Genomic DNA, 18,750 nt, shown 5'->3' with positions numbered 1-18,750 from the left:
CATACATATGTACATATATATAATACATAAAATGAATGTACGAAAATCGTTTCTTTTGTGCACAATTCGAAGAATTCGTGACCTAGCTAGATTGTGATTCACTGTTTGTTCAACAAAATACATCTGTGTTTGTAAAGATGGACGATACGTTCGCACCAGATACCCAGACTTGGATAAAGTAATTATTTTTACACATTATTTGCGTTCGTTGGGAGATTGTTCGATTTCATCGATACCACAGCGGGATTCCAAGGGTGGGTTTTTGCGTGAAAATCGTTGTTCTTTTACCGTTAGTAATTCGGATGTGTGGAGTTTGATTTCGCTTGTGAGATCTATTTGCACTTGTGAAAACGGGAAATTAATACATATGAGAATGATACACTTTTCCACTATTAAATCATCACCAATTACAATAATTTATTAAACATGTGTACATATGTACGAATACTATATTTACCTGTATGTGCATATTTAAATACGACAAGTGAATACGTCATAAGAACCCTTTAACAAATTATCCTCATAAAATTGACTTATTGACTTATAAGACTTATGACATTAGATATATATAGAAATATGTACATATATACATACATATTTAGCAAATATATTTATGCGTTTTCTAGCGAGATTTTTATTTTCCTTCTTTCCAAACATAATAATGTCAAAAACAAATTTAAAACCATTATTTTAAAATAGCTGTCAATAGAACAAAAATCTGTGAAGCATTGTTTGATATGCTTTTTCCTAATACCGAGTTGATACTATATGAGTGCACTCGGACATTACTCGTACTTTACTCGGACGTTGCCACGTTACGAGAAACGTTCAAGTGACCAAATTAGCGACTTATATCCGAGTACACTCGTATCTTATCTAGCCGGAATAAATGGCAACCCAATTTTAGAATCAAAATATAATTGAAAATGGTTTCTTTTTGAGAAAATATGTATCTGATGTAAGCCCAATTATAAATCTGCCTGATCTATTCACAGGCAGATGTTTAGTCAAGTAACACTCGGTTATTATATATAAATTGATCTAGTTCTAAATACATTTAATTGGTTTAAAACTGGCTGCATGTAAACTATTGAAATTTGGTCAAATTCTTATGTATGCACATATGTATGTATACAACTCATCTCTTCCATGTTCAAAGAGCAAAGACTAATAAAATCAAAATAAAGTTGAAGAAATTTAATAGTACAACTTTTTTTTTTGATGATTCAACATTAAAATCGTATTATGCTGCTAGTAAACATGTATAGATATAAGAGAAGATTAAATTAAATAGACTTCAATGCAGAGAAATCCTTTCAAAAATTAAAGTATCATTTTTTTGTATCGGAAGTAATTTCTTAACCCTCCGAGTGCTGACGTCTTTTCTATTGAAAGCCCACCACGCTGAAATTTCGCCAACATTTCCAACTAGAATTATTTAGAAATCCAATAGAAAGCACTTATAAAAATTGTAGCTAATTCAAACAAACCCTAGAGTTTTGTAAAGGTGTGTTTAGACTCTAATATTTATATCAACAATTTAGAATAAGCAAAAGAAGTCTATTAATGAATGCATTTTTCCAAAACTAGTTTCATCTTCTTCATTGTTGTTAAAATGTAATGATCACAACCTAAATTCCAAGCCACAGTCTAAAATACTCAACAGCTAGGGATTTCCATCGATGGTTATAAATTCAAAAATTCCGATGTAAAGCATTCTTTATAAACGTTGACAAATGAATGACACGGATTACACGACCCATGTTCAATGCATTTTTTTTTTCAATGCTACCTGGAAAAGCTTCAGCGGGTAGTATTCTTTTTTACTTTGTACATGCACATAATACAACGCCTATTGGCGTTTTTCAGGCCCATGAACTTGTGGGCAAAACGCCGATCAAAGGGTTAAAATCTATGTACATATGTAGATATGTAAGTTCGATTTGAATATTGATAACGTAAGAACACTTATTCTTCGTGCAATATACATATATATTATAATAACACGCAAATTCAATCAGTTACCTGATAGAAATTGTCAAGAAGTGGAAGAAGTGGTTGGAAAGTGGGACCAGGATCCAGTATGTGGTTCAGCGTGTGCTCGAGCTCCGGCACCGATTCTGGAACAGTCGTCTGGTCAACTCGAAACTGGTACTCGAGAGAAGACCACGACGAAGTAAATGGCGTTATTGTAGCCGGTGGTATGTATGTATGTACATATGTAGTATCGACCAGCCGGCACACTAGCCTCAGCTCAACTGAACTAAACTAACAACACGTACAAGAGGAAGCAAGTCGCTCTTCACCTTTCACCGGCACAAATTGGACAGTGCCAGGAGGGGATCCGCTGATACAACATGCTGGATGGTGGCATCCGGACATAATTGACACTACAAACAATGTGACTACTTCATAAAACCACACGTACTGTGTAAGCGCGGTCGTGAAGAAGATGGAGTGGCACTCGCGAGAAGAATAGAAGAATGGGTACAGCAGTACAGCTGCTTCGTCATTATCCATGCTCGTAGGCATGTGAAGTCTATTATGTTGATAAAATAAAAATTAGTACGATATACATAGTCGAACTGATCCAGCACGAGACTTACGTAAAATGTATGTACATATAATACATGCTATCGCATTGACCCCCCATTCGACCCGCGATGGCCAATTGCATTTCGTTTCAATTTCGCATTGCATTTTGGTCAAGGAATACAACATTGTTCGTGCGGTCGATAGAATTTGACTTCTAATTTTTGTTACATTGGTGTTTTTCGAATCATCATTGCATAATATCGCTATTCTGTATGTCTGTTTGTCTGAGATAACGCTCGCCGTACTATAATAGTTTCGATTCGACATAGATATGTGCGTTACAGCTAAGCCGCTGCCAAAACGTATATACGAATATAATAACAAAAGAAAAAAACTTCTATATATACATACTGTTCGATACCAATGTTTCCTTTAGGCAAATAGATCGAAATAATTTACTGCCATCTATTGAAAATTTGTTTAATTATTTTATAATTATTTTAATTTATTTATTTAATTGTTTAATGTTAAAGAAATTAATTAATTGATTAATTTTTCTATCGATGTTTAATATTGCTTATATATACATAGGTTGGTAAGTAGTTTTTACCAATTATTTTTCATATTAAACTATTAAATTAAATATATTTAAAAGGTATTTGAAAAAAATTTGACCGCGTTCTGGATCGAGCACAATACATTTCTTTTAATTTTTTTTTGCGATGCGATGATATGTCATCGGGTACAACACTAGTTTTGAAATATTTACATTAATAAACTTTTAATATAAAATACGTGAGTTGTTGATATTATTAATTTATTTATGTAATACGTATATATTTTTTATGAATGGAAATTTATATTTTTTAGACGACAAAAGTAATTGTCAACGTCATGTAATGGACTGCAAAACTTACAGCAATATTATTAAAGACCTTAAATTAAATTCTTCATTTCGCAAAACGCTAAATATAATATTTTACGTTTAACAATATTTAAAAATACTGGTGACCTGTAATACGTTTATTCTGCTTTTCCGAGAATCTAGACATATCGAATCAAAATAAGTGATAGTAATTTGTGGATTAAGTCAAACAGAAATAGTGTTTTTGGAACTGAAAATTGAACTTCCGCCACTTTCAAATATCGGCTCTAATACACGGCTCATATGTATGTATATCAAAACAAATCTTTAATGAAATTCGTGAATAAAAATGTCAATGAATTACAATAACTTTTTTATTATTTAAAATATTGCAATATGAAATTTCTTAACCTAATAAGGAACTCAGGGTCTGACAAGGTCCAGCGTGTTAGTGATCTGTCTTGTTTTATTTGCCCCATCAAACACGATAAGCTTCTTCAGCCTGATTGACATTGATTATTTTATATATATATGTATGTACATACTATATATGTACATATGTATAAAATATCTATTAGTCTTCAATTCGTTATTGTTATCAATGTGGTATTTTGATAAAACTTGTAGTTTAACTGATTATTATTTTTGGTTTTGGGGCCAGGTCCTCCACATTTATGAAAGGTGCAATAAGGGATTGCAATTTACGGTAATTAGCCGTTAAACGGTAAATATTTTTTTCTTATACCGGTAAACCGTTATTTACCGGTAAATGAAAATATTTTTCGTGAATTAGATAGCTGTGTGTGGTTACTTTTCCTAAAAACAGTAGCCCAGATCGAATCATAAAAAAGTGAAAATAAATCTCAGTTGAATAATATCATATAAATGCATTAAATAAAACTCGTAATAATAACTAAAATTTTATTCATATTTATTTAAAGTTTAGATCATTTGAAAGTTTCGGTCATAATTGAAACAACCGTTTGATCGCATTTATTACGATTTGGTTAGTATGTGTTTCCAGTGAATTTATCAATTAAAATTGCGACATTTAATACTGAAATTAAACGAATTCCAGACAACCATATATATAATACGCGATTTGCATCGATTTTTAATTTAATATTTTTCAATTAAATGCGTTTACATGTACATACTGTCTGTAAGACATTGAGATGTCTTAGAATTATTTGTATTAATAAATTCAAATACCAATGTAAACACTACCTTTAAATGTACATAAATCAGTATTTTAGATTGATTTTTCAGAATCAGTATTTTACAGTGCTCGATTTATGTAAATCCATTTATGACTTATATTTAACATGTTATGTAATTGCAGACGTCCAAATAGTCTGGTGTAATTTATTTTCTTTTGGCAATCAAATCAATCTAATTTCAGTTTCACCGTTTCATCACTCTGAATACAAACGTTTCCAAAAGCGGTTGACAATTTCAGATTGTCTTTACATGAAAGACATACCATTTCTGGTGATCTGTAATCCTTCTGAATCTGAGAAATTAAAGTAGAATAATAATAATGAGCTATAAGTGAGGTAATGATTCACTAAAAGTTTCTGTAACTGACTTGTAGTTGACAGCATGACCAAATTTGCTTAACGAGTGAGTCAACATTTTCAGAGATGGAGACAGAAGATTTAGGTGGAGTAGAACAGAGATAAAAGGTCTGACCGCACTATGCGTCCGTCGACTGCTACGACACGACACGGCACGGCAGTGTGCAACAATATTAGATACACCGTACTTGAACGACAGCGATGCGACACTACGCAGTAAATTATGTCAATCATTCGTTCGGTACCTCGGAGCAAGATGGATGAAACGGACGCTATTATAGTATCTTTGATATGCGAGGAAGAAGAACAGTCGAGAAAAACCAAAAAATTATGGCTACATACTATTTCAAAGTCACGATATGAAGAAGGAGAATACCACACACTTTTACCACGGCTTAAGGAAGCTCCAACCAGATTTCAAACCTATTTCAGAATGTCCGAATCAAAGAAATGTTTTAATAATAGAAGCGCCCTTTCGAATACATTTTTTGTTTCAATACACGCGTACCGTTTCCATAACTACGCAATATTGTACGCGTATGCGTATGCTACCTGTCGCCAAGAAGCTTTCATGAAAACTTTCATATACGATGTTAATTGAATAATATGTTACTTAAATGATCAATTTACTTAAAATGTATAAACTTAAAATAAAAATGTATCCCATGTTGTCTATTGTGTATTTTTGAATGCATCGTGCAATTTTTAACGATGCACTTTCCCGTTGGCCATGCCCAGAGAAGTTTTTATCGGACATACGTTGACCACCAAGCATCGAATACGACTGATGCTAAAATTATTTAGGATTGTCTGTGGACAATCGTCACTTGACAACAATATAACGCCTAAAGCCACTCGCTTGCTTTTCAACTCGCTTGTTAGAAGTAAGCTAGAGTATAATGCGATTGTGTGGAATCCGCATGAAGCAAACTACTCTCTTATTATCGAAAAAGTGCAAAAAGCAATTCTTCGTTTTCTTTATAAGAAAGAGTATGGGTACTACCCATATCTCTATCCTACTCCTTTCCTTTTGGGCATGCTTGGGTATAATTCCCTTGAACTTCGGAGAAACTTCTCGTTAATTCGTTTCGTTCTCCAGCTACTACGTGGTAATACGTCATGCCCGTTGTTGCTGGAACAGTTGGGACTTTATGTACCTAATAATTATGTGCGTGGTAGATATCATCATTTGATGGTTGTACCTCCTGCTCACACAATTCGTTTTCGAATGGCTCCTATACCAAGAGCTATTCGATTTCTCAATGAAATCGTTGCTGCCGTCCCTGAATGCGATATTTTCCACCTCGGTGAGCGAAGATTATCGGATATTATTTTAACATATTTATCTGGTAACCTGCGCTCATCATTACTTTCTTAATTTGAATGAGGTGTTTGAGTGGAATCTTAATCTACTCTCTTTCATTTGGGCCTCGCAGGGATGTTTTGGATTTGTAGTTTTATATTTATCGGAACAGGCTGCAGGTGCAAGACATTCCCTTATTTGTATTTTTTCTTATTTTAAATTTTAATTACTATTAAGTTTTTATGATTGTGTTTAATGCTGTATTTTTTTTTTTTGTATCTTAATTTTTCGCTTTTGCATTTTGTTCAAGATTTCAAGACTTCAATACTCGCAGCTGTATGTCAAAATAAATATTCGTGTATACAACATTCCGTCATTTCATTTCACCCCCATAACTGGTGACTCCTACAGCTGAGCACCTCATCCTCTCATAGCCTCACTATTTAATTAAAGGTTAATTTCATGCTATATATTAGGGGTACCGGAAAGAAATCCATTTTTTTTACGTTACTTGTTTGAGATCAATTTGTCCCCGAACGCGGTGAAGTGAGCATCTTTGTAAGTTTTTTTTTCTATAGTATTGTTCCTCGGCTTTTTTTTCACCAAAAATATTTTTATATTGTTAAGGATAAAATGAACAAGCCAGAAGCAACCGAACAACACATACGGCATTGCATGCTACTTTTTTTCGATCAAGGCTGGAGTGCGACCAAGACAACTAAAACCATTATTGAAATTTACGGAGCAGTAATAACAGCAAACAAATGCCAGTTTTGGTTCCGACGATTTAAATCTGGTGATAGGACCTTAACGGACGCCCCTAAATCAGGACGACCCTCGAAATTCGACGATGAGCTACTGGAAGCCTTATTGGAATCAGATCCTCGTCAAAGTATCGAGGAATTATCCCAAAAACTTGCCGCTCCATGGTCTACAGTGCAAGAACACATAAAAAATATTCTACGACAGCGACTATTACTCGAACAGAGTAAACGATTTTATTTAAATTATGCTTTTTAATTTGAAAAAATCAAAAGGGGTTAGTGGCAATGGCCGTATATTATTCATTTTTACGGTAAACGTCATCGTGTCAATATAACCACAAAAACACAAGTGATTGTACACTGGATTGAAATTGCATCAATTATTATAAACTAAGGTGGGTTTATAAACGTATAATTAACTCGACACAGAAAATCAACTTTGTTTTTTTAAACCCAAAATGTAAAGTTATTTTTCATAGATAAGTTTATTAAATTTGATTTGTTTTTAAAAATTAGCCATAACAATTTAAATTTGAATGAAAAAAATGATTTTTATTTCATGGAAAAAGTTCATTCGTCTATGCATAAAGTTAGTTTTTTGTTGAAGTTGGTTATTTTAAAGCTCAATGAGGATATACAACATGTAAAATTGCATGTATGATTATGGCATGATTTTCCTAGACATCTCTTCATTATAAGGACATACGGTATTCTTGCTAAAATTGCAAACAACATTTCTAAGAATGTTAATAGTCATCTTTACAGCTACATAGACTGGTCGTACATCCAGTACAAAACTTACTCAGTGCCTTAATTGATTGATTTAAATCTTATCATTTATTTCCTGTGTGTTTCAGCGAACCATGGTTTCTGTAGTGACGGGTCGAGATCGTGATTGTTGGGGATGTCGAATGGTAAGCGGTTGTGGCCTAGTAGGGATCGGAGCTTATCTTGCCACCTTTTCAAAAAAGAATCCGGCCACACTTGGAAAAGGCATATTGGCCACTTTGTCCATTAGTAATATTTCCATTCCTAATAATATTGAAATTGTTCTAAATGTGTCGTAAAATTCTAATGGCGAAATATTGTTGCAGGTTTCGCAGGCTTGGGTGCGGCGAGAATATTCGATTTGCCACCATTTAAACACACATAGCATACTCCTTTAGACATTTTTTTGTTACGTGGTATAGGTCTAGGTTTTTCAAGATCTTTCAATGAATATTTTATTTTATAATACTTAGATATTTGGCAAACTTGACTATTTGCATGTACATATACGTATATTCATGTGATATTTTATTTTAAATATATTGCTGTCGGTTCCCTCATCACTGAGGATCGTGACTATGATGTGCGGTCAACCAGCTGCCTCCATTCAGTTCTAAATTCGGCCAGGCGAAGACTTGCTACCGTGGAAGCGCCCGTCGCTGCAGATACTTGGTCAGTCCAGCGTGCGGGGGATCTGCCTCTGGCTCTTCTGCCTTCGACGCTACCAACCACAACCAACCGCTCCAGGCTCTCCTCACCTCTTCGTGCAATGTGGCCGAAGAACTGCAATATACGTTTCAGGCATATTGTTGACAATCTATCCTTGATTTTCAATTCTTCAAGAATAGACACATTCGTGCGTTTGTCGGTCCAAGGCACGCGCAGTAGCCGTCTCCAGGACCACATCTCGAAGGCATCGATTCTCCGTCTATCCGCCGCCTTCATGGTCCACGTCTCGACACCATAAAGGCAGACAGAAAAAACGAGACTCTTCACGAGACGGATTTTGACAGCAGTTGTAATGGCTCTATTCTTCCAAATCTTCGTTAGTTGTGACATTGCCGATTTTGCTAATGTAATCCGGCGCCGTATTTCCAATTCGCTGCCGCCGTTGTTAGATATGAGTGACCCCAGATAGACAAAATTATCAACCACATCTATACCGTTTAAAGCTGAGTTGTTGTTTTGCAGCTGTTGGTGACGGTCAATTATCATAATTTTTGTTTTGGGGCGGTTTATCTGGAGGCCAAGCACATTACTCTCTGTCTCAACACGACGGATCAGTTCGGCCATTTCTTCATGATTATTAGCTATGAGCGTTGTGTCATCCGCATACCGAAGATTGGATAGTTTTTTTCCACCAATGGACACTCCACCCTTCCAACCATCCAGTGCTCTACGCATTATATACTCTCCATATATATTAAATAGGTCTGGAGATAATATACACCCTTGCCTTACTCCACGTTGTACTCGAAAATTTGTCGAGTTTAGCGAATTGATTCGAACTACTGCATTGTTATCATTATACAAGTTATGTATTATCTTTACAAGATGCATGGGGACTCCCATGTCCAGTAGAACTTTCCACAGATAGTCCCAGTTCACAAAGTCAAAAGCTTTTTTATAGTCTATAAAACAAAGAACGGCTGGAGTTTGAAACTCCCGACATTTTTCAATGAGTTGACGTATATTCAGTATTTGTTCCCTCGTCCCTTTGCCTTTTACAAACCCTGCTTGTTCGTTCGGTATTTGCCATCCAAGGTAACTGCTCAAACGATCTTTAATTAATTTATTTAATTTATTATTATTTTAAATACATTTTGTTTTATTTATATATTTTAAAACATGGCAAAGTATTATTATAATGAACATCTAGCCGATTTACATACATTTGTATATTGTTTATGTATTTATTACTTAAAAATTATTTGATATTACTGGAGAAATGTCTTCTTTATAATTTAAAATAGAAAATAGAATTTTAAATTACATGCTTTACATTTCAAAAACATTCAATCCTCAACCAATACAACCTGTCTATAGGCGCTTTAAAGGTTTTTGAGTGATCTCTTGATATTTTATTATTTGTTAATTTATCTATGAAAAAAATTGGCTCTTAAGCAGTTTATTCCTTAAGACGGGCTCCCAGCATTTTTTGCTCCATTCCCATTTTCACCATTGTTCAGATTATAATTCCCCATTTGTTTTTCTCCAATCCATTTTCCACCATTTCGAGATCACGGGATTTCCAAAATTGTATGTGTTTTTTCTGCTTTTCTATCTAGTGCTATTTCCTATGCGGTGCAAACGATCGACAAGCGCCAGACAGACTGAACCACAGATTAACGACACGTGTACCTTATGCGTGCGCACTGCTCCCACTTACACTAAGCGAAATCTACCCAAAGTCCCGACATATCTACCCTGTATACGTTCTGTGCTTCTGATACTTTAGTTCCGAATTTTGCCTTAATAAACTCGCTAGAAAGATCCAACTCAATTTTAATAATTGCATCTGTGCATATCGAAAGATTACTCGTCATCTGATGTGCAATCGATCATTTGTGAAATCGAGAATTGCGTTTAAAGCAGCCATCCAGTTAATCTGTGGTTCAGTCTGTCTGGCGCTTGTCGTTCGTTTGCACCAAACCCGCTATTTCATAAGAAGTTTCAATAATATTTTCTATTTTTTTCTTGGTAATCCTCCGTTGGATTCCCATGACGTTCAAAAAAGCTTTTGTCCTTGTTCTTGCGTTTTAGATGTATATACAGCAAATGTTGCTTCAAATTCGCTGATTTCATAAAATCATCTGATAAAACTGATACAAATAACGGTTCCCTCTGATACAAATAACCCAAAAACTCCATCAATCGAAAGCCACCCACGCGAAATATTGTACTAACGAGAACTCGAGTGCCAGATGTTCCGTGATCGAGATTTTAGTGACTTGCCCGAGATCGCTTTTTGCAGAATAATCCGTTTAAAACAAATACCACATTGAGGCCTTTCTTCTCCATTGATAATATGTTGAGGCTTTTTGCCCAGATATATCAAATTCATTATTTACTTTATTTAATCTAATAGCGAAGTGAAAATGTGTAAACTTTATAATATTAAGTTTTGAGAAAAAAATTAGAATAAGAATTCAAGCAATTCACAAACTATGAAGATGTGAGAATTCCGATTACCCTCTGCCATGAGAGATATTTTTATAAATAACGTACGTAATTTCGGGGTCTACCTCATGGGATCGAATTAGAAATGCACGAAAAACCAAATATCGGAAGGCAAAGATTAATGTGCGCGCGCAGAATACGGGAGGAAAAGCCTGTTCCTCTTGTTCCTGCTGTGTCCTGCTCGCGCAAATAAAGTGAGTATGTACCGTTTACCATGCACCTTTTTTTTTATCTTTCGACTTCAGATCTTTCGATTTTCGATCTTTGCCTTCCGATATTTGGTTTTTCGTGCATTTCTAATTCGATCCCATGAGGTGCACCCATAATTTCGCTATATGGCTATGTTCATTGTGATCAATTTCCACCTATTTTTTGACAACTAAAATAGTGAGACTCAAAAAAACCGCAAGAAAACGGTCAATGTACGTGCTGTTGATTTAATATGTTGAATTTATTGTATTGAAATGTTATTACATTAAGAAAATCATTAATAAAGAATGCATGTGAAAAAAGTTTTTATTTTAAATTATTGCATGAGAAAAGCGTTTTACTATAATAATGAATATTGAATTTCTAATAAATATATATTACATATAAAAATAAAGTTCGAAACTAAGACTTTGTCTGATTCGGATTATCGATTGTGTGTATTAAAATCCAACTTTTCCCAGTTTCGTATCGGTTTTAGGATTCGCAGTTATTTTTTGAACTGCCACCAAAGCTTCATTGATGGACGTTTGCAGAGTTCTCAATTCCGATATGAACAGTAAATCTAAAACGTCGTCAGGAGTCTCTGCTGTTTCAGTGTTTTGGTTTACAGGATGAGGGTGCGGGGAATGTTTCAGTATTGCCGCCAAGGCGCTGAGACGGACGCGAGGATCTGGATGAGGACCTACACAGCCCAACGTTGCCACTTTTGTCACACCATTATTAAACGCTCCACTCGAAACTAAAAACAAATATCAAACACAAAATTATAAGTATTGAAATATTAAGAGAAGTAGACCAAACCAATCGTGTACTTACAATCTAAATTGTCAAGAGGATTTGTTGAAATGACATTCGGGGCTATCGATTTCTTTTCCATCTTCTTAGCTATTTCCGTATTGTACTTTTCGGCTGAATATAACATTAAATTGAAACATTAATAATCTTTCTGTAATGAGTTTTATCAAAGCATCGTTTTGCACTTACCATTATCACTATATTCCAATCGTATAGCGAATGACGCTAACCACGTCAGTTGGTCAATTAGTGATCCATTTATAACAGGGCTGGCTAGTTCACGTTGGTATACTTGGAATGTTTTGTTCCAGTCAGGATCAGAGAGATTCCTCAAATGGAGCCTATCTTCGACTTTATAATGTCTTATCTTTTGATCTTCCAACCATATAATACAACTGCGGAACTCAGATTCATCTAAAATATATAGAATGTATACTTAAAGATTGTTTTTGCGCAAGTGGGAAATACTACACCAAATTGAGAACTGACCACTAGGTTCAAATTCCTCTGGATTGGGATGGTCCAAAGCGATTAACTTCCTTTTCAGCATTTTGGAAACTGTATGCTGATCGTAGGGTTACACGCCGCCAAACGTCAAACGCAGGTCGATTAGTGTTTCTACACTAAAAAAAACTTGTAGATCTTTGTGTTTTATATGGCAACCCACAAGGATAACCACAACCAGTTACGTGAGATTAATGCAAACCTGTTACTAAAACTATCAATTATATCTCAAAATCTTACGCAATAGGCAATTTTACGGATTCGGTGTAACATTTACATTATCAGTTAGCGTAGCTTCAGCTGAAAGAAATTTTTCAACTTTGAAAAGACTTAAAAACTTATTTGAGAAACAGTCTGTCACAAGGTCGTTTAACGGGATTAACATAAAATATACATCGTAATATTGATGTAAATGTAGAAAATGTTATCAATAAAATTGCACATAGTGCAAAAAGAAATAAAGGAGGTATGTAATTAGATTTTTTAATAGAGGAGTAATGAAATAAATTTAAAGTTTTATTCATTTTTATGTTCTATTGAAAATAATTTTAGTTTAATGTATGTAATACCCTTTAAATGTACAATAATTTATTATTGTAAATTTAAAGGATTTATTTATGACATTTTCTACATTAACATCAATTTTAACTGATAATGTAAATACTGTTACGTACGCCGCGGATTAAGCGAATAGAATCCCAGAGACTATGTGACCGTTCAAGGGTTATCTGTTAACGGATTAACTAAGTGCTTGCACTTAGACCAACGGATATCTGTTATCGGATTAACTAAGTGCTTGCACTTACTTCCAGGATTATATCTGGACTCTAAGTGCATTTAGGCTAAACAATAATCGTTATTAGTCCTTTCTCAGAATCGGTACGGGGAGACCCAATGTCGTGGAAATACATATCCGAATACGTGACTATACAACAGGTTAACAGATTAGACGTCCTGAGAGATCTACCCTTTATAAGGCGGTACGTCGGCGATATCATGTCATTCTGGACTGAGCACTGCCAGTGCGTGTATCTCCTTAATCATCAATAAACGCCGTGAAACGACTAAGGCCTTTTACTTGGATCCTCCATCCACCCCTACGCAACAATACTATACATATTAAAATAATAAGTGAATTTTCGGATTATCCTCGTTAAGGTTTTAGAAGCTTTTTCTTTATAATATTGTATTCTTTAATCGGAAATCTTAATTTTTATGTAGATATACATATGTAATATAATAAAAACGAGAACAACCTCTTTGCTAGTTTATATACAATAATATGTTTATTATTATTATTATTATATGTTTATTAATAATATCTAAATTTATTCCTATAAAATTCTTTAACATATTTAGTGAACAATATGTGCAAGTGAATCAAAACATTGTTTTTTTAATATTAATTTTATAATCATTGTTAATTGGATTTGTTGATTGTAATTTATATGTGTATATTGTTATAAAATAATATACAATTTAAACAATTTTTTTTCTTCTTTTTCTGGAATCAACCGCTTATAAATCCTCACCAATGATATTTTTACATTTTGGGTCGTGTGTAAGCAATAAGGAATCAATACTTCGTCCCAAAAAAGATTACAAAATAGACTTCTGAATTTCTTATATTTAGACTACCAATTAGTGAGACTTATTTTCTTTTCAAGGACCTCATTTGGTGAATTGTATGACTTCCATATTGGGGTGACAGTGTAGTCTCTCTTTGTGTTTCCCGACATATTCTTGGATTACCTTTCTTATTGATTGTAATTTCAGATCCTCGTGGATCTCTGCATTTGTTACTAGAGCTTGAAATTTCTCATTTTTACGGAATATTTAATCTCGAGATTCAAGAAACTCATTTTCTTGTAAATTTGAATCTCGAGAATTTTCGAGAATTCTCTAGTCTTCTTCTAAAAAAATTCTTAAAATTTAGTCGATTTTTTTTATTATAATGATAAGTAACTAACAACATATATAAATTAATAGGGCACAAAAACATTAATATTTTTAATTGTTACATATTTATTATTTAAATTTTAAATACATTAAATAAAATAGATGAGAAAGACAATCTATGGACTTATCTGATATGGATATTTTGCTTTTTGATACAAAATTACCGGATATCGAAAATTTTTGTTTATTTTGATTACTGCTTTTTTAATTATCTGTTTATTTTCCGATTGCTTCACATACGATTATTTCCTTTGATAACGATTGAAAGTCAATATTAATTATTTGAAATAAATTTCGAATTACACTTTGGAGGATGGATTCTTTAATTCTTCTTCTTCTCTATAGACATAAAGGTTAACTATTTTCTATATTTATCAGATTAGTTATTATCATTCACTATCAATATAACAGTATTTTTTTCTGCTCTCATATCCAGAAAAAGTCCTTTCCTAAAAAGTCTTTGTCAGAACTTAATATTTCGTTTTTTGAAGTAATTGAAAAAAATTCATATGCTTCATCAGATTGAATACAATATTAAGGTCTTGCAAAATTTTGATTAATGACATTATGGGGACGACTTGTCTTTTAGATATTTGTGTCTCAATTTCGTTTAGGAGTTCTGTTGAGGTATTTTTTTCAAGAGTGAATAAATATAATGCTCATAAACCCAAAAAAGAAACATTTTAAGCTTGGGCCAGTTCCCGAGACAAGATTTCTCAATCACAGCCTCTTTTTATCACAAAGTGGTGATGATTCTCAGAAATTGATTTGTATACAATCAAAATTGAATGGCTTACATACAAAATAAATTTACATTTAAATATTCGTCACATGGCTTGGGTAATTCATTCCTAACTACATATGTCCAAATCATCTCCAAACTCGGCGTTACTACCACATAATATTTATGCACATTCAATAGCAACAATCCATATTTTATACATATTTGAAAATTAATGACATGCTAAGAAACTTGGATCTATAAAAGCTTCGTTTTAACCCTTTGCCCGCGGCAATAAATATAGCGAACAAGCCCTGTACGCGGCACCTTTTTCGCGAATTTGGCAATCGAGTTTTCGACCTTAAATACAGATTTTAATATTTACTCAAGTAACCAGATATGTTAATTAACACATAAAGTATTATTTTAAACAATAAAACACATAATATATCTCGTAGTTTTGGCTTAATTGTCAAATAATCATTCTTCATACAATTGAGACGTATCGTCGCCATTGTTCAACAGACGTGACGTCACATAAACGAGGTTTCAGTATGGTTCCACAAAAAACTAATTTTGACTGGTATATATTCATTTTAAGCAAATTGAATAGATGGCATTCAACTCTCAGTAATATATTCAACCAATTTTGAACCTTAAAACAGTTGAAATAGGCGCATATAAGGCTCAAAATCCCGTGCAAAGTTCAGAAATTCTATGGAAGACAGCCGCTCTACAGACTTGTCGCTCAAAGCTTCCATAGAAGACGGCCGCGGGCAAACGGTTAAAAAAGAATGACATTATTCCAAATAAGTTTTGCTCAACTCCAAGCTGTACCGATTTGATAATAAAATATCATAATCACACAGTGACAAGCAATGGGAATTAGAAAATACCCAACAGTCTTCGTTAAGTGTTTAAGTGATTGTAGTATGAGTATTCCTATGCCTCGCTAGGGAACATTTCTTCGTAAACGATTCCAAACACAGCTCACATTTGTATGGTTTTAATCCAGTGTGGACATGCATATGTCTCTTTAGCTGAGATTTTATTGCATATGATTTTAAACAGAATTGACAATTGTAGGGTTTTAATCCGGTGTGGGTGGTAATATGGGTCAGTAATATGGACTTTCGCGTGAAAGATTTCAAGCAAACATCACACTGGTATGGTTTCAGTCCAGTGTGAAGAAGCTGGTGTGCTACAAAGGAAGATTTTTGTGTAAACGATTTAAAGCAGACATCACACTTGTGTGGTTTCAGCCCAGAGTGAGTCGCCATATGACCCACCAAGTGGGATTTGTGAGTAAATGATTTTAAGCAAACTTCACACTTGTGGGGTTTAAGCCCAATGTGAACCAGCATATGACTGTCTAGGCAGGACTTTTTTAAGTATGATTTGAAGCAGACATTACACTTGAATGGTTTCGACTCAATGTGAGTGCTCATATGGGCTACCAAGTACGATTTCCTAATAAATGATTTTAAGCAGACGTCACACTGAAACGGTTTCGATCCGGTATGAACTAGCTGATGTGCCACAAAAGAATGCTTCCGTGTAAAGGTCTGCGAGCAGATTTTGCATTTGTGTGGTACAACCATATGAGCCCTCAAGCATGATTTTTTAATAAATGATTTTAAACAAACATCATACTTGTATGGTTTCGACTCGATGTGAGTGGGCATATGAGCCACTAAGTAAGACTCGCGTGCAAATGATTTTAAGCATATATCACACTTGTATGATTTTAGCCCTGTATGAGTAGTCATGTGAGCCACTAAATTAAACTTTCGTGTAAAAAATTTAAGACAGACATCACACTTGTGTAGTTTCGACCCAGCATGAACGGACTGATGTCTTATTAAGTCTAATTTTCGTGCAAACGATGATAAGCAGACTTCGCATTTGTGACCTTTTAATCCGGAATGAATTAGCACGTGTTTTCTTAAATTGGATTTTAGTTTAAACGGTTTTAAACAGATGTGACACGTTAGTGCTTGTTCTGGGATACGGGACGGCGAATCAGTATGAATCTCGTCCTTCCAAGTCAAGTCGTCCAATATAACTTCTTCTGTTTTTATACCCGAACATTGAGATAATGTATGTCTTCTTCTTTCACCTCCATCTGATATAATTCCTGCTTTTAAGTACTGAGTAAGTTCCCGCCTTCTTATTTTATCATTTTGAATGCATGTACTTTTGAAGCTGCTGCACAATTTTAAATTTGATTCGCACAACAGACATATCAATTTTGGCAATTGATCGTGTATGTCTACCTATAAAAGGGGATGCAGTACAAAATTAGTTTGGCGAATTAGGATAAACATTATATGGTCTCCCTATCAACTTCGTTACTCTCTAATGTTGGAACGAGTCCAAAGGAAATTCCTTAGATTTTTATATCTGAAGACATTTGGATTTTATCCATATCTGTTCCCTAGTGCCTTTGTCTTGGGATCTTTGGGTTTCAACTCCCTGGCAAAGAGAAGAGATTTATTTCTTGGGAAACATTTCGTAAAATTACTTAGAGGAGAGATTCACAATCCCACTATCCTGGAGAAACTAAAATTCTGGGCCCCGGAAAATCGTAGAGTTTTAAGAAAACATGATATAATTTTACCAATTAGGGCTAAATCAAACGTGCTCATGAACTCCCCCCTCTCGAGAGCTGTTCGACTCCTTAACTTACTGGCACATTACTTGGACCTATTCGATGCCAGTTATGTTGAGTTGGTGGAACACATCCTAAATAGCACGATATAAATTTTTCAATCTTATTTCTTTGTTTTTATTTTGTGTACATATTTTTTACTTGATTTTTATTATTTTTTTATGATGTTTTTTTTTATTTATGATTTTTATTATTTTCTTATGTTTTTTTTTATTTATGATTTTTATTATTTTTTTTATGATGTTTTTTTTGTAATTTTTATGATTTTTATTATTTGTATTAAAATCACATTGACGCTTTGGGGCAACCTGTCAAGTCTCTGTGGTATTGATTTTTTAAAATAAATAAATAAATAAATATGTGCATAATATGTATCTAATTATCAATTTGTTAATATGATACAACAACTGACACGTAGCCGGCAACTACTCCATATTTGATCCTTGAGTAGGTGAGAGTTATCAAGGATAGATATGGAAGACTCAGCTGGTGTAAAAGAGAGACAAAGTAAACACTCCATCTCGTGCTGTCACTGTCAAAGTGGAGGTCAACAAAGTGACAACAGGTGATTGTGACTGCGTTTTATCGATAGTTTTCTCGGGTAGTGACACTCCCTTGACCTATCTATCTATCGTGTTATATCAGATCGATCTCTCGTTGAGTGACAACAGGGTTGCCATACATTCTTATTTATGCAAAATTGTCTCGAATTCCAATTCCTATAATGTATAAAATCGTACACAATCGTAATTAAATTATATATTTTTATTACATACCTCCTTTACGGGTTTGGTGCATCCGCTCTAAAATCGCCAGATTAACAGAACGGCAGCTTTAACCCATTTGAACCCAGAGCTCGCGTGAAAACACATGTCCCATGTGCCCAGGACTATTTTTT

At 34.1% G+C, this 18,750-nt stretch overlaps 5 protein-coding genes across 8 annotated transcripts in view; 2 read left to right on the top strand and 3 right to left on the bottom strand.

Annotated features, from left to right (window-relative positions):
* ome (dipeptidyl peptidase 4 omega) overlaps positions 1-2,429 on the bottom strand; it is a 69,551-nt gene extending 67,122 nt beyond the window's left edge. Inside the window, exon 1 of the mRNA XM_077440759.1 lies at positions 2,026-2,429. The gene's annotated coding sequence lies outside the window, so the exon portion shown is untranslated. The remainder of the gene's footprint in view (positions 1-2,025) is intronic.
* Positions 44-8,353, top strand: LOC143918746 (uncharacterized). 4 transcript variants are annotated; one of them, XR_013261152.1, is made up of 4 exons: positions 6,591-6,826; positions 6,908-7,439; positions 7,902-8,061; positions 8,139-8,353. XR_013261152.1 is itself a non-coding variant. In XM_077440780.1 (3 exons), exons 2-3 carry the CDS (start codon positions 7,908-7,910, stop codon positions 8,195-8,197), a joined length of 213 nt encoding a protein of 70 aa, XP_077296906.1. In that variant the 5' UTR covers positions 44-178; positions 7,902-7,907; the 3' UTR covers positions 8,198-8,251. The 4 variants fall into 4 exon arrangements, 1 of the variants encoding a protein (XP_077296906.1); XR_013261151.1 differs by having other exon boundaries at positions 6,763-6,838; XM_077440780.1 differs by lacking the exons at positions 6,591-6,826; positions 6,908-7,439 and adding an exon at positions 44-178 and having other exon boundaries at positions 8,139-8,251.
* On the top strand, positions 2,329-6,644 carry LOC143918743 (uncharacterized). Its single transcript, XM_077440773.1, has 3 exons — positions 2,329-2,613; positions 4,803-4,956; positions 5,042-6,644. The coding sequence occupies exon 3, from the start codon at positions 5,708-5,710 to the stop codon at positions 6,353-6,355; it is 648 nt and encodes a 215-aa protein (XP_077296899.1). The 5' UTR covers positions 2,329-2,613; positions 4,803-4,956; positions 5,042-5,707; the 3' UTR covers positions 6,356-6,644.
* Positions 8,354-11,493: 3,140 nt separating the features above from the next.
* On the bottom strand, positions 11,494-12,633 carry LOC143918742 (RNA transcription, translation and transport factor protein). Its single transcript, XM_077440772.1, has 4 exons — positions 12,487-12,633; positions 12,187-12,411; positions 12,019-12,111; positions 11,494-11,941 (listed from the first exon to the last, which is right to left on the bottom strand). The coding sequence occupies exons 1-4, from the start codon at positions 12,545-12,547 to the stop codon at positions 11,643-11,645; spliced, it is 678 nt and encodes a 225-aa protein (XP_077296898.1). The 5' UTR covers positions 12,548-12,633; the 3' UTR covers positions 11,494-11,642.
* A 1,881-nt stretch (positions 12,634-14,514) lies between these two features.
* LOC143919192 (uncharacterized) lies at positions 14,515-18,515 on the bottom strand. The gene is made up of 2 exons (XM_077441407.1): positions 18,265-18,515; positions 14,515-17,457 (listed from the first exon to the last, which is right to left on the bottom strand). Exons 1-2 carry the CDS (start codon positions 18,370-18,372, stop codon positions 16,099-16,101), a joined length of 1,467 nt encoding a protein of 488 aa, XP_077297533.1. The 5' UTR covers positions 18,373-18,515; the 3' UTR covers positions 14,515-16,098.
* Positions 18,516-18,750: the final 235 nt, after the last annotated feature.

Source organism: Arctopsyche grandis, chromosome 11 (assembly GCF_051622035.1).
Source record: "Arctopsyche grandis isolate Sample6627 chromosome 11, ASM5162203v2, whole genome shotgun sequence".
In the NCBI taxonomy this organism is placed as follows: Eukaryota; Metazoa; Arthropoda; class Insecta; order Trichoptera; family Hydropsychidae; genus Arctopsyche; species Arctopsyche grandis.
Note: the sequence above shows the minus strand (reverse complement) of the source record. Positions and strands in the feature narration are given on the sequence as shown.

Excerpts from the sequence above, each read along its gene's own strand:
- LOC143919192 (XM_077441407.1), bottom strand. The coding sequence starts at position 18,372 with ATGGAGTGTTTACTTTGTCTCTCTTTTACACCAGCTGAGTCTTCCATA. Across the intron at positions 17,458-18,264 it reads GGAGTAGTTGCCGGCTACGT|GTAGACATACACGATCAATT; the intron begins GTCAGTTGTTGT and ends CCCCTTTTATAG.
- LOC143918742 (XM_077440772.1), bottom strand. The coding sequence starts at position 12,547 with ATGCTGAAAAGGAAGTTAATCGCTTTGGACCATCCCAATCCAGAGGAA. Across the intron at positions 12,412-12,486 it reads AGAGGAATTTGAACCTAGTG|ATGAATCTGAGTTCCGCAGT; the intron begins GTCAGTTCTCAA and ends TATATATTTTAG. Across the intron at positions 12,112-12,186 it reads ATTGGAATATAGTGATAATG|CCGAAAAGTACAATACGGAA; the intron begins GTAAGTGCAAAA and ends TGTTATATTCAG.
- LOC143918746 (XM_077440780.1), top strand. The coding sequence starts at position 7,908 with ATGGTTTCTGTAGTGACGGGTCGAGATCGTGATTGTTGGGGATGTCGA. Across the intron at positions 8,062-8,138 it reads ATTGGCCACTTTGTCCATTA|GTTTCGCAGGCTTGGGTGCG; the intron begins GTAATATTTCCA and ends ATATTGTTGCAG.
- LOC143918743 (XM_077440773.1), top strand. The coding sequence starts at position 5,708 with ATGCCCAGAGAAGTTTTTATCGGACATACGTTGACCACCAAGCATCGA.